At 44.5% G+C, this 24349-nt stretch overlaps 1 protein-coding gene across 2 annotated transcripts; it reads left to right on the top strand.

Annotated features, from left to right (window-relative positions):
- Positions 1-12273: 12273 nt before the first annotated feature.
- Positions 12274-23251, top strand: LOC125508238 (AUGMIN subunit 6-like). Of its 2 annotated transcripts, none has more exons than XM_048672866.1 (13): positions 12274-12610; positions 12741-12797; positions 12889-12983; positions 13860-14010; positions 15033-15158; positions 15247-15406; positions 15528-15588; positions 15680-15944; positions 19301-19426; positions 19586-19738; positions 21532-21763; positions 21950-22396; positions 22587-23251. In XM_048672866.1, exons 1-13 carry the CDS (start codon positions 12395-12397, stop codon positions 22625-22627), a joined length of 2130 nt encoding a protein of 709 aa, XP_048528823.1. In that variant the 5' UTR covers positions 12274-12394; the 3' UTR covers positions 22628-23251. The 2 variants fall into 2 exon arrangements, with proteins under 2 accessions (XP_048528823.1, XP_048528822.1); XM_048672865.1 differs by having other exon boundaries at positions 12275-12610; positions 21532-21775.
- The last annotated feature ends 1098 nt before the right edge of the window (positions 23252-24349 follow it).

The following is a 24349-nucleotide window of genomic DNA, read 5'->3' as shown; positions in this document are numbered from 1 at the left end:
ATTAAAGTACCTGATAATTTAATTGGTGTGCGCGAGCTCTAGTAATTGGTCCATTATGTATAGCAGCAGGGGCTGTGGGTGTAACAATGGTATTGATGTCCTCATCACAAGAGCTTCAAAACGAGCTAAAGAACATCAAAAATGGACTATGGATGAATTAGTTATGGATAAAACGGTGAAACGGGACAGGCTGAATTCCCAGGGGCCAGGCATCCGGTGTCGGGGCCGGATATCCAGGACCTGATGCTGCGCGAAAATGCACTCCAGGAGCCAGATGTTCGGCTTGGGGCCAGATGTCCGGCCCAACGATTCCATATCGGGATTTGGACTTTGAAACTCGATTTGGGGAGGAAATTGATGATTTTGGGGGCAAAATTTGACGGATTTTGTGGATGGAAGGTGGGGAAACTTGGGGGAAAGATAGATCTACTCAAGACACAACGAATCCATGGATCAAAATCAACAAAATATCATCTCACCAACAAATCAAAAAAAATTGGGGGCTATTTTTGGGGAATTATCGAATTTAGGACGAAATCAACAAAATTAGGCTAGAAACAAAGAGGGGAGGCTCCGAAATCGTGATCAGCGTGGCTCATGATACCAAGATGATGTAGGATGGAACCCTAGATGGTTGATCTTTCACGAAAGGAGCGGATCCCATGAAGAAAACGAAGAACACGAGGGGAAACACGAGGGGAATCACGAGAGAATCACTAAAACCAACAAGAAATAGTCACACATATGCTAGATCCTCGAGTACATAAGAGATCACACGATCCACGATCGACAAAGGACGATACAAAGGTAGCTGGTTCTTCTCCGTGAGGAGGTCTTGATGGGGCCGCCCAAAGGGGGGGTCTTGAATCCAAAGGGATCTTCTTCGAAGAGGGGCCGCGGTCTCTCTCGTGGAGTAGATCCGATGTGGATGAGCGATGCTCTATCTCTAATATGAGCTTACACGACGCTAACCCTAAAACGTAGGTGGAGGGGAGTATATATAGTCTAAGGGGTGAAGGGGTACATGGGCCACGACCCAGATGCGCTGCACGCAGGCAGGGGGGCGGATGTCCGGGCCTTCCCGAGACACCGGATGTTCGGGCACTAGGGCCGGATGTCCGGGCTGGCATGGTCCAGCCTTGTTGCTCTCTGGAATGGCGGGGTCCGGATTTCCGGGCTGGAGACCGGATGTCCGGGGGCTCGAGACGCGCCGGATGCCCGGGCTGGTCATCGGATGTCCGGGCCCTGTAGACTTGGCCGCGGGCTCCTTGCTGCTGGTGACACTTCCAGGGGCCGGATGTCCGGGTCCTAGGAGCTGTCTCCATCTTCTTTCGTCGTCGCTTCCATGCTTCCATCACGGATGGTGTAGTTGTTCCTTGGCGCTTGCACTCCTCCTCGTCGTCCATAGTGTTCCGACAATACCTATGCATGCACACGAGAGGGGTGTCAAGTAGTATACCATCCTCGAAGGGGCCAAGTGAGCACGTGTAAAGGATATGATTCTGAAGGAAATATGCCCTAGAGGCAATAATAAAGTTATTATTTTTTTCCTTATTTCATGATAAATGTTTATTATTCATGCTAGAATTGTATTAACCGGAAACATAATACATGTGTGAATACATAGACAAACAGAGTGTCACTAGTATGCCTCTACTTGACTAGCTCATTGATCAAAGATGGTTAAGTTTCCTAACCATAGACACGAGTTGTCATTTGATTAACGGGATCACATCATTAGGAGAATGGTGTGATTGACTTGACCCATTCCGTTAGCTTAGCACTTGATCGTTTAGTTTGTTGCTATTGCTTTCTTCATGACTTATACATGTTCCTATGACTATGAGATTATGCAACTCCCGTTTACCGGAGGAACACTTTGTGTGCCACCAAACGTCACAACGTAACTGGGTGATTATAAAGGTGCTCTACAGGTGTCTCCAAAGGTACTTGTTGGGTTGGCGTATTTTGAGATTAGGATTTGTCACTCCGATTGTCGGAGAGGTATCTCTGGGCCCACTCGGTAATGCACATCACTATAAGCCTTGCAAGCATTGCAACTAATGAGTTAGTTGCGGGATGATGTATTACGGAACGAGTAAAGAGACTTGCCGGTAAGGAGATTGAACTAGGTATTGAGATATCGACGATCGAATCTCGGGCAAGTAACACACCGATGACAAAGGAAACAACGCATGTTGTTATGCGGTCTGACCGATAAAGATCTTCGTGGAATATGTAGGAGCCAATATGGGCATCCAGGTCCCGCTATTGGTTATTGACCAGAGAGGTGTCTCGGTCATGTCTACATAGTTCTCGAACCCGTAGGGTCCGCACGCTTAACGTTCGTTGACGATATAGTACTATATGAGTTATGTATGTTGGTGACCGAATGTTGTTCGGAGTCCGGGATGAGATCACGGACATGACGAGGAACTCCGGAATGGTCCGGAGATAAAGTTTGATATATGGGATAATAGTGTTTGGTCACCGGAAGGGTTCCGGAATTTACCGGAAGGGGTTCCGGATGTTTCCCGAAATGTTTGGGTACGAGAACACTTTATTTGGGCCAAAGGGGAAAGCCCACAAGGTTTTTGGAAAGCGCAAAAGGAAGTTTTGCAGAGTCCAGGGGCCAGACGCCAGGGTCCCTGGTGTCTGGGTCTAGACGCCGGGAACCCTGGCATCTGGCCCTGGAGTCCGAGAAGGACTCTTGCCTTTCGGGTGAAACCGACTTTGTGGAGGCTTTTACTCCAAGTTTTGACCCCAAGGCTCAATATATAAATAGAGGGGTAGGGCTAGCACCCAATACACATCAAGAAACACCAAGCCGTGTGTCGGCAACCCCGTCCCCTCTAGTTTATCCTTCGTCCTAGTTTTCGTAGTGCTTGGGCGAAGCCCTGCGGAGATTGTTCTTCACCAACACCGTCACCACGTCGTCGTGCTGCCGAAACTCATCTACTACTTCGCCCCTCTTGCTGGATCGAGAAGGCAAGGACGTCACCAAGCCAAATGTGTGCAGAACTCGGAGGTGTCGTGCTTTCGGTACTTGGATCGGTCGGATCATGAAGACGTACGACTACATCAACCGCGTTGATATAATGCTTCCGCGAACGGTCTACGAGGGTATGTAGACAACACTCTCCCCTCTCGTTGCTATGCATCACCATGATCTTGCGTGTGCGTAGGAAAATTTTGAAATTACTACGTTCCCCAACAGTGGTATCAAAGCCAGGTTTTATGTGTAGATGTCATATGCACGAGTAGAACACAAGTGAGTTGTGGGCGATATAAGTCATACTGCTTACCAGCATGTCATACTTTGGTTCGGCGGTATTGTTGGATGAAGCGGCCCGGACCGACATTACGCGTACGTTTTTGCGAGACTGGTTTTACCGACGTGCTTTGCACACAGGTGGCTGGCGGGTGTCAGTTTCTCCAACTTTAGTTGAACCGAGTGTGGCTACGCCCGGTCCTTGCGAAGGTTAAAACAGCACCAACTTGACAAACTATCATTGTGGTTTTGATGCGTAGGTAAGAACGATTCTTGCTAAGCCCGTAGCAGCCACGTAAAATTTGCAACAACAAAGTAGAGGACGTCTAACTTGTTTTTGCAGGGCATGTTGTGATGTGATATGGTCAAGACATGATGCTAAATTTTATTGTATGAGATGATCATGTTTTGTAACCGAGTTATCGGCAACTGGCAGGAGCCATATGGTTGTCGCTTTATTGTATGCAATGCAATCGCCCTTTAATGCTTTACTTTATCACTAGGTGGTAGCGATAGTCGTGGAAGCATAAGATTGGCGAGACGACAATGATGCTACAATGGAGATCAAGGTGTCGCACTGGTGACGATGGTGATCATGAAGGTGCTTCGGAGATGGAGATCACAAGCACAAGATGATGATGGCCATATCATATCACTTATATTGATTGCATGTGATGTTTATCTTTTATGCATCTTATCTTGCTTTGATTGACGGTAGCATTATAAGATGACCCCTCACTAAATTATCAAAGTATAAGTGTTCTCCCTGAGTATGCACCGTTGCGAAAGTTCTTCGTGCTGAGACACCACGTGATGATCGGGTGTGATAGGCTCTACGTTCAAATACAACGGGTGCAAAACAGTTGCACACGCAGAATACTCAGGTTAAACTTGACGAGCCTAGCATATAACAAATATGGCCTCGGAACACGGAGACCGAAAGGTCGAGCGTGAATCATATTGTAGATATGATCAACATAGTGATGTTCACCGTTGATACTACTCCATCTCATGTGATGATCGGACATGGTTTAGTTGATATGGATCACGTGATCACTTAGAGGATTAGAGGGATGTCTATATTTGTGGGAGTTCTTAAATAATATGATTAAACTGAACTTAAATTTATCATGAACTTAGTACCTGATAGTATATTGCTTGTCTATGTTGATTGTAGATAGATGGCCCGTGCTGTTGTTCCGTTGAATTTTAATGCGTTCCTTGAGAAAGCAAAGTTGAAAGATGATGGTAGCAATTACACGGACTGGGTCCGTAACTTGAGGATTATCCTCATTGCTGCACAGAAGAATTACATCCTGGAAGCATTGCTAAGTGCCAAGCCTGCTGCAGGAGCAACACCAGATGTTATGAACGTCTGGCAGAGCAAAGCTGATGACTACTCGATAATTCAGTGTGCCATGCTTTACGGCTTAGAACCGGGTCTTCAACGACGTTTTGAACGTCATGGAACATATGAGATGTTCCAGGAGTTGAAGTTAATATTTCAAGCAAATGCCCGGATTGAGAGATATGAAGTCTCCAATAAGTTCTATAGCTGCAAGATGGAGGAGAATAGTTCTGTCAGTGAACATATACTCAAAATGTCTGGGTATCATAATCACTTGACTCAACTGGGGAGTTAATCTTCCTGTTGATAGTGTCATTGATAGAGTTCTTGAATCACTGCAACCAAGCTACAAAAGCTTCATGATGAACTATAATATGCAAGGGATGAATAAGACTATTCCCGAGCTCTTCGCGATGCTAAAAGTCGCGGAGGTAGAAATCAAGAAGGAGCATCAAGTGTTGATGGTCAAGAAGACCACCAGTTTCAAGAAAAAAGGGCAAAGGGAAGAAGAAGGGGAACTTCAAGAAGAACAGCAAACAAGTTGCTGCTCAGGAGAAGAAACCCAAGTCTGGACCTGAGACTGAGTGCTTCTACTGCAAGCAGACTGGTCACTGGAAGCGTAACTGCCCTAAGTATTTGGCGGATAAGAAGGATGGCAAAGTGAACAAAGGTATATGTGATATACATGTTATTGATGTGTACCTTACTAATGCTCGCAGTAGCACCTGGATATTTGATACTGGTTCTGTTGCTAACATTTGCAACTCGAAACAGGGGCTACGGATTAAGCGAAGATTGGCTAAGGACGAGGTGACGATGCGCATGGGAAATGGTTCCAAAGTCGATGTGATCGCGGTCGGCACGCTACCTCTACATCTACCTTCGGGATTAGTATTAGACCTAAATAATTGTTATTTGGTGCCAGCGTTGAGCATGAACATTATATCTGGATCTTGTTTGATGCGAGACGGTTATTCATTTAAATCAGAGAATAATGGTTGTTCTGTTTATATGAGTAATATCTTTTATGGTCATGCACCCTTGAAGAGTGGTCTATTTTTGCTAAATCTCGATAGTGATGATGCGCATATTCATAATATTGAAGCCAAAAGATGCAGAGTTGATAATGATAGTGCAACTTATTTGTGGCACTGCCGTTTAGGTCATATCGGAGTAAAGCGCATGAATAAACTCCATACTGATGGACTTTTGGAACCACTTGATTATGAATCACTTGGTACTTGCGAACCGTGCCTCATGGGCAAGATGACTAAAACACCATTCGCCGGAACTATGGAGAGAGCAACAGATTTGTTGGAGATCATACATACAGATGTATGTGGTCCAATGAATGTTGAGGCTCGTGGCAGATATCGTTATTTTCTCACCTTCACAGATGATTTAAGCAGATATGGGTATATCTACTTAATGAAACATAAGTCTGAAACATTTGAAAAGTTCAAAGAATTTAAGAGTGAAGTTGAAAATCATCGTAACAAGAAAATAAAGTATCTACGATCTGATCGTGGAGGAGAATATTTGAGTTATGAGTTTGGTCTTCATTTGAAACAATGCGGAATAGTTTCGCAACTCACGCCACCCGAAACACCACATCGTAATGGTGTGTCCGAATGTCATAATCGTACTTTACTAGATATGGTGTGATCTATGATGTCTCTTACTAATTTACCGCTATCGTTTTGGGGATATGCTTTAGAGACGGCCGCATTCACCTTAAACAGGGCACCATCGAAATCCGTTGAGACGACGCCTTATGAACTATGGTTTGGTAAGAAACCAAAGTTGTCGTTTCTAAAAGTTTGGGGCTGTGATGCTTATGTGAAAAAGCTTCAACCTGATAAGCTCGAACCCAAATCGGAGAAATGTGTCTTCATAGGATACCCAAAGGAGACTGTTGGGTACACCTTCTATCACAGATCCGAAGGCAAGACTTTTGTTGCTAAATTTGGAGTTTTTCTAGAGAAGGAGTTTCTCTCGAAAGAAGTGAGTGGGAGGAAAGTAGAACTTGATGAGGTAACTGTACCTGCTCCCTTATTGGAAAGTGGTTCATCACAGAAAACGGTTTCTGGGACACCTACACCAATTAGTGAGGAAGTTAATGATGATGATCATGAAACTTTAGATCAAGTTGTTACTGAACCTCGTAGGTCAACCAGAGTAAGGTCCGCACCAGAGTGGTACGGTAATCCTATTCTGGAAGTTATGTTACTAGACCATGACGAACCTACGAACTATGAAGAAGCATGGTGAGCCCAGATTCCGCAAAATGGCTTGAGGCCATGAAATCTGAGATGGGATCCATGTATGAGAACAAAGTGTGGACTTTGGTTGACTTGCCCGTTGATCGGCAAGCAACTGAGAATAAATGGATATTCAAGAAGAAGACTGACACTGACGGTAATGTTACTGTCTATAAAGCTCGATTTGTTGCAAAAGGTTTTCGACAAGTTCAAGGGATTGACTATGATGAGACCTTCTCACCCGTAGCGATGCTTAAGTCTGTCCGAATCATGTTAGCAATTGCCGCATTTTATGATTATGAAATTTGGCAAATGGATGTCAAAACTACATTCCTGAATGGATTTCTGGAAGAAGAGTTGTATATGATGCAACCAAAAGGTTTTGTCGATCCAAAGGGAGCTAACAAAGTGTGCAAGCTCCAGTGATCCATTTATGGACTGGTGCAAGCCTCTCGGAGTTGGAATAAACGCTTTGATAGTGTGATCGAAGCATTTGGTTTTATACAGACTTTCGGAGAAGCCTGTATTTACAAGAAAGTGAGTGGGAGCTCTGTAGCATTTCTGATATTATATGTGGATGACATATTGCTGATTGGAAATGATATAGAATTTCTGGATAACATAAAGGGATACTTGAATAAAAGTTTTTCTATGAAAGACCTCGGTGAAGCTGCTTACATATTGGGCATCAAGATCTATAGAGATAGATCAAGATGCTTAATTGGACTTTCACAAAGCACATACCTTGACAAAGTTTTGAAAAAGTTCAAAATGGATCAAGCAAAGAAAGGGTTCTTGGCTGTGTTACAAGGTGTGAAGTTGAGTAAGACTCAATGCCCGACCACTGCAGAAGATAGAGAGAATATGAAAGATGTTCCCTATGCTTCAGCCATAGGCTCTATCATGTATGCAATGTTGTGTACCAGACCTGATGTGTGCCTTGCTATAAGTCTAGCAGGGAGGTATCAAAGTAATCCAGGAGTGGATCACTGGACAGCGGTCAAGAACATCCTGAAATACCTGAAAAGGACTAAGGATATGTTTCTCGTTTATGGAGGTGACAAAGAGCTCATCATAAATGGTTACGTTGACGCAAGCTTTGACACTGATCCGGACGATTCTAAATCGCAAATCGGATATGTGTTTATATTAAACGGTGGAGCTGTCAGTTGGTGTAGTTCTAAACAAAGCGTCGTGGCGGGATCTACGTGTGAAGCGGAGTACATAGCTGCTTCGGAAGCAGCAAATGAAGGAGTCTGGATGAAGGAGTTCATATCCGATCTAGGTGTCATACCTAGTGCATCGGGTCCAATGAAAATCTTTTGTGACAATACTAGTGCAATTGCCTTGGCAAAGGAATCCAGATTTCACAAGAGAACCAAGCACATCAAGAGACGCTTCAATTCCATCCGGGATTTAGTCCAGGTGGGAGACATAGAAATTTGCAAGATACATACGGATCTGAATGTTCAGACCCGTTGACTAAGCCTCTTCCACGAGCAAAACATGACCAGTACCAAGGCTCCATGGGTGTTAGAATCATTACTGTGTAATCTAGATTATTGACTCTAGTGCAAGTGGGAGACTGAAGGAAATATGCCCTAGAAGCAATAATAAAATTATTATTTATTTCCTTATTTCATGATAAATGTTTATTATTCATGCTAGAATTGTATTAACCGGAAACATAATACATGTGTGAATACATAGACAAACAGAGTGTCACTAGTATGCCTCTACTTGACTAGCTCGTTGATCAAAGATGGTTAAGTTTCCTAACCATAGACATGAGTTGTCATTTGATTAACGGGATCACATCATTAGGAGAATGGTGTGATTGACTTGACCCATTCCGTTAGCTTAGCACTTGATCGTTTAGTTTGTTGCTATTGCTTTCTTCATGACTTATACATGTTCCTATGACTATGAGATTACACAACTCCCGTTTACCGAAGGAACACTTTGTGTGCCACCAAACGTCACAACTTAACTAGGTGATTATAAAGGTGCTCTACAGGTGTCTCCAAAGGTACTTGTTGGGTTGGCGTATTTCGAGATTAGGATTTGTCACTCCGATTGTCGGAGAAGTATCTCTAGGCCCACTCAGTAATGCACATCACTATAAGCCTTGCAAGCATTGCAACTAATGAGTTAGTTGCGGGATGATGTATTACGGAACGAGTAAAGAGACTTGCCGGTAACGAGATTGAACTAGGTATTGAGATACCGACGATCGAATCTCGGGCAAGTAACATACCGATGACAAAGGGAACAACGTATGTTGTTATGCGGTCTGACCGATAAAGATCTTCGTAGAATATGTAGGAGCCAATATGGGCATCCAGGTCCCGCTATTGGTTATTGACCAGAGAGGTGTCTCGGTCATGTCTACATAGTTCTCGAACCCGTAGGGTCCGCACGCTTAACGTTCGTTGACGATATAGTACTATATGAGTTATGTATGTTGGTGACCGAATGTTGTTCAAAGTCCGGGATGAGATCACGGACATGACGAGGAACTCCGGAATGGTCCAGAGATAAAGTTTGATATATGGGATAATAGTGTTTGGTCACTAGAAGGGTTCCGGAATTTACCAGAAGGGGTTCCGGATGTTTCCCGAAATGTTTGGGTACGAGAACACTTTATTTGGGCCAAAGGGGAAAGCCCACAAGGTTTTTGGAAAGCGCAAACGGAAGTTTTGCGGAGTCCAGAGGCCAGACGCCAGGGTCCCTGGCGTCTGGGTCCAGACGCCGGGAACCCTGGCGTCTGGCCCTGGAGTCCGAGAAGGACTCTTGCCTTTCGGGTGAAACCGACTTTGTGAAGGCTTTTACTCCAAGTTTCGACCCCAAGGCTCAACATATAAATAGAGGGGTAGGGCTAGCACCCAAGACACATCAAGAAACACCAAGCCGTGTGCCGGCAACCCCGTCCCCTCTAGTTTATCCTCCGTCCTAGTTTTCGTAGTGCTTAGGCGAAGCCCTGCGGAGATTGTTCTTCACCAACACCGTCACCACGCCGTCGTGCTGCCGGAACTCATCTACTACTTCTCCCCTCTTGCTGGATCGAGAAGGCAAGGACGTCACCGAGCCGAATGTGTGAAGAACTCGGAGGTGCCGTGCTTTCGGTACTTGGATCGGTCGGATCGTGAAGACGTACGACTACATCAACCGCGTTGATATAACGCTTCCGCGAACGGTCTACGAGGGTACGTAGACAACACTCTCCCCTCTCGTTGCTATGCATCACCATGATCTTGCGTGTGCGTAGGAAAATTTTGAAATTACTACGTTCCCCAACAGATTCACCTTTTGGTATGTCAAGTAGATGTCCCACGTGTCACTCGCCAAACGGACTCTTGACATGGTGATGTCCATAGGATGCTCTGCATCATTAGGTGAAGCCCTGTTCCGGTAGCATCATCATCACCATCATCACGCCGTCGTGCTGACGAAGCTCTCCCTCGACACTCTACTGGATCATGAATTCGTGGGACGTCACCGAGCCGAATGCGTGCAGATCGCGGAGGTGCCGTACCTTCGGTACTAGGATCGGTCGATCGTGAAGACGTACGACTACATCAACCGCGTTGTCATAACGCTTCCGCTTACGGTCTACGACGGTACGTGGACAACACTCTCCCCTCTCGTTGCTATGCATCACCTTGATCTTGCGTGTGCGTAGGAATTTTTTGAAATTACTGCGTTCTCCAACAATTCTGACACCATAATGGTTTCAGAGTGGTTCGGGTATTTTTCGGAGTACCGAGGGTTACCGGACCCCCCCCCCCCCGGGGAAAGTAATGGGTCTACATGCGCCATAGGGGAGAGGGGAGGCAACCCACAAAGGGTGGCCGCGCCCCCTCCCATGGGGAGTCTGAATTGGACTAGGGGAAGGGGCATGCCCCCCTTTCCTTCTCCTCTTCACTCTCCTTTTCCCTTTCCCCCTCCGTAAGAAAGGAAGGGGGGTCGAATAGGACTTGGAGTCCGAATAAGTCCTACTCGGTTTCCCCCCATGGCGCGCCCCCTCTAGGCCGGCGGCCTCCTCCCCTCCTCCTTTATATACGGGGGCAGGGGGCACCCCAAAGCACATCAATTGTTCTTAGCCATGTGCGGTGCCCCCTCCATAGTTTACTCCTCCGGTCAAAGCGTCGTAGTGCTTAAGCGAAGCCTTGCGCGGATCACATCACCATCACCGTCACCATGCCATCGTGCCGACGAAACTCTCCCTCGACACTTTGTTGGATCAAGAGTTCGAGGGACGTCATCGAGCTGAATGTGTGCTGAACTCGGAGGTGACGTACGCTCGGTACTTGATTGGTTGGATTGCGAAGATGTTCGACTACATCAACCGCGTTAACCTAACGCTTCCGCTTCCGGTCTACGAGGGTACATGCACACACTCTCCCCCTCTCGTTGCTATGCATCTCCTACATAGATCTTGCGTGATCGTAGGCTTTTTTTTTGAAATTGCATCCTGCGTTTCCTAACGCCTCTGTCATCAAGTACAACGCTACAACAAAAGGCAATCAGCGTGGCCCGCAGGCGACGAGCCCTACCTATCAGCCGGATTCTCGGCAACCGGCGGGGGCCTCCATAGGCGGGCCCCAGCAGCCGGCGGAGAAACCAACGACCATACACACTGACGTTCGGGTCCTACACCCAGTCGTATTACCATTGCACCCATGGGGGTTGGTCTATAAAACTCCCCAGGCCTCACCCATGCAAAGGGTTCAGCCCTCATTCCACCCACACACACCATAGCTAGGAGAAGCAAGGTAGCAGCTCTACCCTTCTCCCCCTAGCTCAAGGAGCAACCTTGTAGCCACTATTTGATCATAGTCATCATGCGGAGACCCCGCAGAGCAGGACTAGAGGTGTTATCTCTCCGGAGAGCACTGAACCTGGGTACGTCTCGTGTGCGATCGAGCTCGTGCTCACTCCCGCCTCCAGGGCCGACGACGTCCTCTTGGCCCCATCCATAATAAGCCACCCCTGGCATCTGACGTGAGAATACCACGGCAAAGAAACCTAGCTGGCTTGGTCTCGTCTCGCACGCTACAAGCCCGACTTGTCGCTGCTCTATGGTTCGATTCCAGTTCCTTTATTTTTATTCTACATTATTCCTTTTTGTGTTTAACTGACAAGTAGGACAGACACATCACCTAGGGAGCTTATGTGGGCATTAATAACAGGAAATAAACGGCATGTGTCAAATTTGACGGAAAATGTATGAATATGTGCTGTTACGAAAGTTGTTGTACCATTTTTATGGGTTTTTAAAGATTATGTATGATATTGTTACTGTGTGGCAAATTTATGTATTATGGATGTAATTAACTTGCTGACATTATACGGGTCCGATAGACATGCTCTTTGGACCGGACATGTATTTTACAGTATCTTTTTTGTTTGTCGTCCACCTCGACCTCCGCCTCGCGAGATCTCTAACTCCAATGGCGCCCGCCTCCTCCTAAACCTAGCCCCAACCCGGCCACCAAGTAGAAACCGGCGACCATGTCGACCGATAGGGAGAAGGAGCGGGAGGCGGAGCTGGAGGGTGCCATGTATACCAACTGCCTCCTCCTCGGCCTCGATCCAGTCGTCCTCGGCTCCCCCGCCGGCGCGGCCTCTCCTCGCGTCGGCCTCTTCCGGCACTCCAACCCTCGCCTCGGCGAACAGCTCCTCTACTTCCTCCTATCCTCACTCCGCGGCCCCGCGCAGTCCGCCAAGGCACGCACGCACGCGCTCTCAAATCCTCCTCAGCCTCTCCGGCTCTTCGCTATTTTACCCCGTTCGCTGGTATTCCTTTTCCGGTTCTTTTGAGATATATGTTTCCTGAGTGTGATTCTCCGTTGCACAGGACTTCGACAAAGTGTGGCCGATCTTTGATTCCGCGCAGTCCAGGGAGTTCCGCAAGGTTGGATTTTGCAGATTTGCTTAGCTTTTCTGATAATTGGGTGCACGCGAAAGCAGCCTTGTTTTGACTTGTGGTTTCGTTGCTTGGTTAGATCGTACAATGTATCATCAGCGAGCTGGAGCAGCAGGGAGCGCTGCCACGGAGCAACTCCAGGGTTTCGTCTCTCGCCACCTGCTGCGGGCCTAGGTCAGTACACATGGATGCCTGTAGTTTGGTCGGTTAGAAATCGGCTAGTCCTGTTTGTGCTGCTTGTCGTGCTGCGCAAATGTGCAATGTAGCTTAACTGCATTCATTGAAACGTTGTTACTAAGTTGAAAAGGTCTGCTGCAACTGGATGCAATCATGCGGCTTTGATTGTCTCTATCCATAGTTCATGGTTTCTCTCAAATATTATGTCAGCTAATATGAAGATAGGTAGTGAATGCTAGTGCTTAATGCTTATGTCAGCTAATTTAAAAGGGGGATCGATTATAGTATTTACTGTGCTAGAAATGAGTTCTCTACATGCTTCTCGATTTTGATTATTCACCTAAGATAGCAGACAATGTATTATGAGAATTGAGCAATGCAATCAAGGTTGCACCACCGCTCAATGTGCTAGATCCTTAAGTCACCTGAAGTGCAAAGCACATGAAAAGTGAGTAGGAGAGAAACACTGACACACCAAACAGGAGTGTTTAGGCCTAACACATTGCACTGTGAACTGCTTGAGGCATTGTGCCGCACCTCACCTCATGTCACCATACCCCGTAGGCACACAATTTAGATTGCGTTTAACTTTATGTGCCTGTTGATGATTCCATATTGTTCCTTCATAGATTTGGAACATGTGTTAATAAGTTCTATTGCATTGGTCAACTTGTCTGAAGGCCAGAACAACATGCTGATCTTTAAGATATCGAAAACGTGACTACAATATGTAGCCACTCAGTTCGCACTCTTAGAAAACAAAGTCCAATAGTCATTGATGTAAACTAACTGCTTGTAAATCAGCTGATCAGACAACTTGGTATATTTTCAGAATTGTCCTTGTAACAGCTTATACTCCCTACACTGATGCAGATTTGTTGAGCTTTTGTGGCAACTCTCTGTACATGCCTTGAGGGAAGTCCATAGGAGAACATTTGCGGCTGATGTAGCATCAAATCCACTGCCGGCAGCACTCACAGACGTTTCTTATCTTCATGCAGCTGCATTACTTCCTGTAACAAAGGCAAGGATAGCTTGCTCTTAAATTTTCGGAACTGTTAATTTATGTTATATCGTATGGTGACCCTCTTTTAGGACTACCTTCTACCCTAAAATGCAAATCATTTATAAAGAGAACATGAAGTCCTAAAAGTTCTTATCAGTACGAAACTTTTCTAGACTGGCGAGTATTTTGTTTGGTATACTTTAATTTAATGCTGGGGACTTCGGGCACCTCACATAAGGTACAGTTTGATTTTTTGATGCGAGACCAATAACGTGGATACAGCAGGCTTCACTACTTCAGTCTTAGTTGTCTTTATGCACAGCAATTCAGTTTAGTGAAGCAAGATTTATCTCTTCCTTTCTTGAGCATGACAAGATAATATACCCCTTAGCAAGCTAACTTCTTTGTTGAAACCTGATGACTTCACTTGCCTGTAGAATTTGAGTATGATTCCACTCCAGTAAGTATATTCTTACCTAGGAAATAAACACAACAGAATAATTTGAATCTTGTACAAGATGCAAACTCAATGAAGCTAGTAGGCTTGTATAATAACTGATGGGTACACAAACCATTTTTAGATCCAGATATACGCTCCGTTTGGCATTGAGGCAGATTGTTATAATATAATCATGATATGTTGAACTGCTGTTGGATTATGATTGTTTGGCTGCTCGCTTACTTAGTCATTTTGCAAATGTACTCTTCTTTTCGTTGTGGAAGATGCAAGATGAAATGTGAGAGGAAAACCATTAGTCAACCTGATTTATGTACATTTTATTTGGCTTCTAAGGAAGAGTAGTGGATCCTTTTTGAGTTCTTATATGCAGTAGCTTAGCGAATACACACATCACAACACGGTTCAGCAACAACAAACTGAGCCTGATAGCATAATTTATCCAAACACATGGACCACCTTTGCTACCATTAAGGAAATTTGGTCTCTGGTGTTTGTCCTTGTAGTAAAAACACCCGGTTATCTCAGGGCTTATTTCTCTTTATGAGTTTATCTGCGAGTTCATATGTGATATTCCTAACAGGCAAGGATTGCTCTTGAGAGGCGTAAATTTCTTAAAAATGCAAACATTGCTGTTCAAAGGCAGACAACCTGGTCAAATTTAGCCCATGAAATGACAGCTGAATTCCGAAGTCTATGTGCTGAAGAGGTACAGGGTAGCTTCTATACAGTCCATTCAGATGGTTATGTTTTGGGTCCTGTTTTCATTTCTTATGATGTTTGCATGGAGCTTTCAGGCATATCTGCAACAGGAGTTAGAGAAGCTACAAGATATGAGGAACAAAGCCAAGCTAGAGGGGGAACTGTGGGACGAACGTATCTCAAGCTCATCTGGACAGAATTCACATTTGGTATCTAAGGCAACACGTTTGTGGGAATCGATATTGGCTCGCAAAGGGACAGTCAATGAAGTATTGTTTCCAGAATATGTGTGTCCAGCATGCTCAAACTATCCATATCATGCACGACAGCATAATGTTTTAGCTTCTTCTAGATAGTAATGGAAATACCCTTGCAGGTCAGCATGAGGTTTTAGCTTCCGGGCCAATTGAAGATCTTATAGCACACCGTGAGCATAGGTGTGATCCACTTTCTGTTAAACTTTACATTTTGATCCAAATATCCTTAATCATCACTATTCACCTTGTTCCACAAAATGCGTTCTTTTAGGTACCGTATATCTGGATCACAATTGCTAGCAGCAATGGATACAAGTTCAAGCATCCCGCATTCTGAATTACTATCAGCTCGAGCTGGTGAAACGTCTCAAATTTTGGACAAACAGGAGCAGATATCTTTATTCCAGGGAAAGGAAGAAGCTCTTCCAATATTAGATGATAGGAATGGGCGTGTCCAACAAACTGTTGACGTAGCTGAAATTCTTCGACGTTGGACTCATGCTTTGCAGCGTATTCATAAACAATCTCTTCATTTGGTAAGCAATTGTTTAATTTGTGCAAGGTTAAAAAAAGCACCAGGTTAAATTCCTAGTCTTGTATGTGCCTAGCAACTGTCTTGCCTAAGCACACACCTAGGCATGCTTAAGCACATGCCTAGCAGTCTAGCAGCTAGGCGTTCTGCAATTGCGTAGGCACACCTTTTTAAACCATGAATTTATTTAATCTCGCAGCATGATCGAACTACCAGTTTTACCAGAGCTTACACTCTAGAGAGAGAATATCACAACATGGAAACCAAGTTTTGGTGGAAAGTGGAAACCGGTGAAAACTACGTGGAAATAATGTTTTGTAGTTTTGAAAAAATCGTAAAAAAAGGGATGTTAAGAGTGATGTCCTATTAGCATGTGAAATTCCTAAGTTCAAACACATTACCATTTATGAGGTATGAAAAAAAGATTAAAATCAGCATTGAGTAGGTCGAACAGTAAACATCACTATTCATTCCTAAATTTGTTCTTTTCATAGCTTGTAGATGGTAATGTGTTTGAACTTGGAATTTCGTATGGAAAATTGGGAATAGAACATCATTCTCTTAACATCCTGTATTTTTCTCAGATTTTTTTGAAACTTTCAAACGTGGTTTCCATAAAGTTTTCTTCAAAACTTGGTTTCCATGTGATATTCTTCTCTCTGCATTCTAATATGTTGCAGTCATTTTATTAAATATTAATTTAAACTCATTGATCTTATGGAAGCATCAAATGTCATGCACTGTGAGTAAACTATTCCTATATATTAGACCAGCTTTTTTCTGCACAATGCTGTTATAGTTTTCCATCAAGCGGTACAAAGTTATAGCTCATGTTCTTTCTGTGTAATATTGGGTAAAAAGTGTTGTCAATTCTCTTGGTCACTACGGTAAAAGAATTTTGGCACCTATACAAAGTTTAGCATCACAGATTATGTGCTAACATTGGTTTCTAATCATCAGTAATTTGAATATGTCCCACACATATATATTTTTAGCTCAAATGTTCTTTTTCTAAATGGGGTCAACATTTCAATTTTTTCGACTGGGAGAAAGTTCAACCTCCCATTAGATCTGGAGCAATTTGAGAAAATGCCACGGCTTTCCTGGGAGTTTGCCCCTATAGCACACCTTTCTTTTTATTAGAGTAAATAGCACATCTTTGATTGATACTTGGACAAAATACCACAAATGATCTTTTTACTGCTTTTCCACGTTCAGACCCACAACTCATTTTTGCTAGGACGGATTTACCCTCAGGCCGTTTCCACGATCAACACATGACAGATAAAAAAGGAAATGATCAACGCAGCAGACGCAGACCAGAATGAAGCACCGTGCCGCCGCCTTGCCTGCCTCCTCCCGGCGAGCCGCCGCCTCGCCGTGCCTCCTTTCCACACCAGCACATAGCCATTCCTTCCTTCCGGGCGCTCCGCCGTCGCCTTACCCTATTTCTTCTCCTCCTCCGACGCTCCATACGTACATTCTGCCACCACGACCGACAGGTTGCCACTCCTCTCTCTCTCTCATTTGGTCTAACATGTGACCTGAGGAACCCTAGACCATGGAGATTATGGTGTAGAAGCAGAGCTAGTGGGCAGGCTTCACAAGTGCGTGTAGAACGTGCTGTCAAAAGTCGGAACTTTAGGTGAAAATGCTGTCAAAATTTTGATTATATCCATATCAACTGAACTGTTACATTCACTCAATCTGAAGTTTGATTACATCCATATGAAAACGCTTCCATATCTTCTTGTAACAGTTCCTCTACATCTAAAGCATCAACACGTGAGAAAGTTGTTAGTCTGTGCCACTAGTATTCGATTTGAGCCGTCTGCTAGCAAGATAATAAGTTGAGCAACGAGTAGCTCCAGCCAACATGTACAGCAACCGCCAGTCAGCCAGTACAGCGACCAATAGTCAGCCAGTTTGTACAGCTACACCTGGACAGGGGACGCGCTGCGGGACACTTCAAGAGTCGGCGCCTCTCTTCTTTGGAAAGACGGAGGGGCTGGAGCGCAGTGGACGGCGCCGCTTCCTGGATAGGAACGGGCAGATCGCCAGGGAGGAGACACAGTGAGGCCGGCGGCTCACGGAGAGTCATGGCGAGGCAGCAGCGTCGGGGAGGACCGGAGGAGGCATGGCGAGGCGGCGGCCCACTGCTTTGTCTATCTGCCAAGAAACGATTGAAACGACCAGGAGGGCAAATCCGTCCTAAAAAATATGAAGTGTGGGTCTGGACGTGGAAAGGACGAAAAAACACAATTTGTGGTGTTTTATCTAGCTATCAATGAAAAGTGTGGTATTTAATCCAACAAAATGAATAGTGTGCTATAGGAGCAAAGTGCTAGGAAAAGTGTGGCATTTCCTCAAATTGCCCTTAGATCTGCTACAAACCACTATAGGATTATTGCACAATAATAAGCTGTGGAATTATAAGACACACATCGATTTTGAGGAGTACAGACAAACAACATCATCTGTGGCACAACCTGCAAATAGTCAAAAGGCCTTGAGCCTCCAGAACTATCAATATATTTACAGTGCTAGAGATGGCAAAGAACTGCTTTGTCCCTATTAATATGCTGGCCTCTCTTATCTTTAGTGGTTTTCTCAGTTTCAGTGTTTCACTATGGCTCGTGCCCTTGTGCAGCAGTAGCATTTTTATGCTAAGTGACACACCTATTAACCTGGAGATAACTCATGAATTGCCGCAGTCTATTTCACTTGATGGCCATTTTATACAATATAGCAGCATTCTTTGGTAACCAAAATTTAGCATCGAGAGCTCCTGCCACGTCCCTGTTTTTCATGCTTCAAGGTCTACCAACTTCTGCAAAATGTTAATAGCCATATTTAGTTCAAATTTTCTGCAATGTTCTTCCAGTTCTTAATTGTTTCAATCTTTCAGACCATTGTTTCTCTCATGTTTTGTGTGGTTGTTCTGTACCTTCTGACTTGATTTCATTTTGGTTAGTGAAATCTAGCCGGCAATGCCGGTATAGTGATGATGCATCATTTTCTCTAAATCATTGATATTTTATTTTGGGTCAAGTATAACCACCTATGAAGAATTATATGATTAAATTTTTAATAGACCACAAGACAAACGACGTATTAAATGGCCCGTGGACTGGACAATATTTAGAAACAGGGACATTTAATCCCCATGTGTTTTTCTTTTCTTATAAAGATGAAAATAACCTTACATACCACCCATGCATATTTCTGCATTGGTGGTGTATTGATGATAGATCGGTATTGCATAGTGGTATTGTCACATCCTGAAGTACAGGCACATCACATGTTCTGAACCAATGTATTCGGTTATAACTTGTAACATACAGCCAACTAATGGTGTAGGCCAAAGCAAATGATGGGGAGGGGCCAGAATTACTCCGCAGTGCGTCTGACAGCGAAACTAGTAGCCATGCCGACTCATTAACTGCAACATTGGCCGAACATCGCCAGCATTTAGTCAGTATACAGGTAATAACAACATCCATCAGAAGCTATGCTGTTTTCTCGATTTATCTGTTGTAAGCATGGCTTTCGAAGATGCACCTCATTTACAGATTTTACCGAGGACGACTTTATGTGGCATTTGACTGATTGTTTAATCATTTGCCATTATTTTTCCTTTTCTAGGGCCTAATTAATCAACTCAAGGAAGCTATTCCAGCAATGCAGCAGTCAATAACAAAACTTTCTGAAGAAGTTAATAGTGTACCTAGTAATCTGATGGATCAAACAAACTCCAGACAGTTGTCTGTCCAAAATACAGTGCTTGGAAGACCAGAAGTACGAAATCACTCTCATTTGCATGATTCTACTGTTTGATGATTTATCGTATTTCCTGTTTAACTTGTTCAATATGGACAAAAATGCAACAGCTGTTCTGATTGTATATATTTCCTTTGTACTACTGTCATTCCTCGTGTTCATACCAGAATATTTGGTTTCTTTCATATCATTAGGGTTGTTTGCTATGAGGAACACCTCCATCCTGGTAATAATATAATTGCTGAAAGGTAAAAAATTTGGGTTGTCACCGTTGAATCCTAGGATCCAAGAGGCTTGCGTTTTGGTTGGTGCAATGGGGTGAACTCATGCTAGCATTGACTATTCATGAAGGGCAGAAGTGTTGACAGCAACAGGCTGTCACATGACTATGGCCCCAATCCTTTCAATGAGTGAGGAGATATTCTAGCATAGGGGCATTTGTCAAACCAAATGGACCATTGTTTTCTCACAGATCATCACATGGCACCTTTTCAGTGACATTATAAACACCGTAAACTTGCAGGTTTCGGCCACATCACCCCCTGAACTTCAAAATGGCTTGCTTAATCCCCCCAACTTCCAAAACCGGACAAATCACCCCGTAGCCCACTCGTATGTTTTTTTAGTGTTTTTGCCTCTGTGGGACGTGATATGGCAGCCACCTCAGCCAAAAAATGTCCACATACGTTGATCAAGGCCTCCGTGTTCAGCGCCAATGCCTGCGTCATGCTGACAGATAAGATGGAGGACGCACGCCAAGAGCCGCCAGCCCTCATCATCGCGGCGCGTGCGTGCAGCAGCAGTCTTGTGCCTCTGCGTTCCCACGGCGTTCTTCCTAGCAGCACAGCTCACTCCAACAGCAGCCGTCTGCTCCGATGCTATTTTCGTCTTGCAATCGGGCGTGGCGTTCTTGACGGCTTCCCCTACGTCATCGACTCTTTGGCCCGGCCTGCAGGACGCCGTCGTCGTGCCAGTTCCAGCGAGCTTTGCGGCAGCGGTGGCTCTACGCCGGAAGACGCGCTGCAGGGGCCTGTGGATGCGTCACATGCACCAAATGGGAGCGGCTAAAGCTACGAGCTTACCTGTGTCAGTCCGGGGTCACAAGGCTACCGGAGATGGCACCATGATCGCCGCCGGCGACGTTTGGAATGAGAAACTGGAGCAGGCGCTAGAGAGACAGCTGGAGGGAGAGGGAGGAGTCAGTGAAGGAACCGGGAGCTCACCCTGAGTTCGAATTCGTGCTTGGACGAGTTCGCGAACAACCGAGGTGATGGGGCCGCATCTGCTGGCATCTGGGAGGGGCTTTGGGTTTTGGTCGGGAGGATTCACCAAGGCACCAGGAGCTTCTATAGGGCACCATAAGTGCTCAGAGAGGACGACCGCGAGGGGGTGTTGCGGCAACGCTCGCCGGAGCCGAGAGAGATGACGGCGCCGGCCCAAATCCCTGCACCAAATCAAGGAAGTGGAGGACCAGTGAGCTCGCATGGAGGCAGGAACCTCTCAGCCGTTTCCTGCCTTCTTTACGTGCCTCTGCTGAGCCTTGCTGACAAAACAAAACAACCTCCACATAGGCAAAACCACTCACGAGGGTGCTAGTGGGTGATTTGTCTGGTTTTTGGAAGTTGTGGGGATTAAGTCAGGTATTTTGGAGTTCAGGGGGTGATGTGGCCCAACCTGGAAGTTTAGGGGGTATGTACATTTCATCTTTATTAAATCTCTATGTTAAGAGTCTCAGCGTGCAAAACATTTTTTGCACCTTTCTCTGTTTATTTATTCACATGCTTTCTAATTACTTATTTACTTTCAAGCAGGAAAGCAGCGGCGAAGTTTCAGAGGTGACTTCTAAGCTCTGTTCAGCACAGATCGGCAAGGCTGGGAGTAGTCCTGCTCTAAAGCTACCTCCTCTATTTAGTCTGACTCCAAGTTCTTCTGGAAAAGGAGCACAGACACAAAGACGGAATGCCTTAGCACACCAACCTAGGCAAGAAATTATGCCTGAAGAGAAAGCACTTACCCACCCCTCAGCCAAAGATCAAGCAAATGGTTCGATGCATGGTATTCATATCTTAATACATAGGCTAGATCAGCTTCTTTCTTAACTGAAAACTGTAGGGAATGCCTAACTGTAAAAATATGCTTCTTCTTTATGTTATTATTTTGCTGATTATAATCTGCTTTTGATGAGTCTTGTTTCATTTAATTATTAGCTACTCTATATTCTCTTTGCAGAAAATGATGGTTATTTTGCTCATGACATCAGACGTTCTGTTCGTGAAGCTGCTCTATCAAAGCCATTGAGCAACATGGAGAGTCCACAGGACAAGAGTAGTGATGATGGTTCAGAGCACTTCTTCATTCCCCTATCAACAGGTGCTGCAAGGAAGGATGTGGGTGCCGTGGCAAACCGAAGAAAACAAAAGATAGGTCCATCGTCGTCACAGTCGAAGTTACCCAAGAGCACAAGCGATCTTTACTTCAATCCTGACAGCCCAATGCATACAACCCCAGCTGTGTCAAGTAAACTGAATGGCCATGACGATCCAAGCAGTGCTGCAAACTTTTTTTATCCAGTCAGTGGTCAGTCGTTTATGACAGATGATGCTCTTGATCAAGTATTCCCCCCGCCACTTCTGCTGGAGTCTTCCTTGTTCCCCGACGCGTACGAGGACTTGCTTGGTATGTCTTTACAAACTTGTTAAAGTAATTATGTGTATGCTGTAACTAAACCAGTGTTACTTTTGTAAGTAGTTGTGTTGTCTGAATTGATCTAGAAAAGGATAAGGTTTGCCGCACCCTTTTCTGTTTCAACTCACTTGTCTGTTTTACTTCCTGTTTGAGACCAACCGATACCTTGTCTGTTTTGCAGCACCATTATCAGAAACTGATGCAGCTTTGATGGAACATTAGGCTTCACGTGTATACCATGTAATACTTTAACCACCCTGAAGCTTCAGTGCTTAACTGCAGCCCAGAGGTTCTGATGGCTTATTTCCAAGTGCGGATGGCACATACGGAGTGAATTCTGTTGCTTGTTGAGTTGCATGCCAGTTGCCACCAGCTTGTGAGAGGGATGCTTGTGCATCCTATGTTGGATCTGGAGAGAAGGGCGGCAAGGGGTAGATGGTATGGGATGGGACAGTAGGATGTACCGACTGCCAGTAAAAGGTTGCCAATCTTATGTTAGTACACATGATCTGTATTTGTGTTGTAGTAATTTTATATCCTCTTATTCAAGTTGCTGTTTTGATGCGTCCCAATTGTTATCCCCCATGTCATCAGGGCTGCGAGGCTATTGGCATGTGCTGGATTGATAAAATGTTTGTTTTATTTCGAAAGGAACTCTGTTAGTTAATACTAGAAGGGTGATTTTCAGTACAGTAGTAGGGTTAGTGTATATATGTTATCCTTCAAATTTTGTGAAGCTTCTTTCCTTGCACACTTTTTTATTGTAAAGATGAGTATTCTTGTTGAACAGTGCATACTAGTGGTAATGCAAATGACGTAATGTTGATGTTACAATATTCATTGCAGTTACGCAACTATTGTGTTTTCTACTTGCTTGAGTTTGTATACTACAAATCCAAGTGCAGTGTTAACTTGCTTGAGTTCGTATACTACTGATTCAATATAAGTTTTCTGTTTTAGTAGCACCAGACACTGCTGCTTTTCACCGAGGGGGTGAATGCAAAAAAATCACCTTAAACGAAGCACCAGTAGTAAGTTAATAATCGCCATACAGCCTCCGAATCTAGTTACCAACAAATTGTTGGTCACATGTATTAAACATGGGTTCATACTTATCAAAAATACAACATAGCAGCAGCACAGCGAAATAAAAATAGTATACCAAGCAAGGTACATTTCACAATATGTTAAATTATCAACCACAATCAACTGCTCATTTTTCAAGGAACGGACTACAGGACATGGTCCTTATATTTACAGTTTCAACTCTATGCAAATTTATCCCTTTCGCTGCAGATGTCATCACTACAGAAGTTTTGGCAATGAGAGACAGTCTAGTATTTGCTAATTCTCTCGGATTCAATCGGGTGGAAGCGGAATCAGACTCTTTACAGGTTATTAACTTTTGTAATCGTCAAACTATCATGGGACTCAGCAGCGGCAATCTTCGCAGAATGTGTGGATACTAGTTCCTTGATTGGGAAGGTTATTTTCAAGCATTGTTATCGCTCTTGTAACCAAGCAGCTCATGTGCTAGCTAAATTTTGTTTCTGTAATAAATCCTCCTTTAGTTGTTTGGGCGAGCCTCCTGACTGTGTTGTCAGTAAGCTCATAGACGATGCAAACATTGTTTAATTTTAATAAAGCTAGCCATGACGTCCTTCACTCAAAAAAAACAACAACAGATTGTTTGTCTTGCAGGGTAATTATTTTCACAAGGATCGACTAAGACACAAATGAGACCCAACAGAACAGGGGTACTCCCTCTGTCCGAAAAAGCTTGTCCCTCAAATGAATGTATCTAGCATCAAATTAGTGCTAGATACATCCATTTGAGGGATACGTTTGGGACAAGCTTTTTCGGATTGAGGGAGTACAAACTAAGTGCTTGCAATCAAAAGTTAATTAGGAAGGTGATGGTTAGTAGCATGCAATTGGAGTGAG

This window comes from Triticum urartu, chromosome 5 (assembly GCF_003073215.2).
Source record: "Triticum urartu cultivar G1812 chromosome 5, Tu2.1, whole genome shotgun sequence".
NCBI classification, from domain to species: Eukaryota; Viridiplantae; Streptophyta; class Magnoliopsida; order Poales; family Poaceae; genus Triticum; species Triticum urartu.
This window is presented reverse-complemented; position numbering and strand designations above follow the sequence as displayed.

What these genes read in the sequence shown, in the direction of transcription:
- LOC125508238 (XM_048672865.1), top strand. Translation starts at nt 12,395, where the DNA reads ATGTCGACCGATAGGGAGAAGGAGCGGGAGGCGGAGCTGGAGGGTGCC. An exon ending in ATCGATATTGGCTCGCAAAG is followed by an intron (nt 15,407 to 15,527) that starts GGACAGTCAATG and finishes ATACCCTTGCAG; the next exon opens with GTCAGCATGAGGTTTTAGCT. An exon ending in AGCAAATGGTTCGATGCATG is followed by an intron (nt 21,776 to 21,949) that starts GTATTCATATCT and finishes TTCTCTTTGCAG; the next exon opens with AAAATGATGGTTATTTTGCT.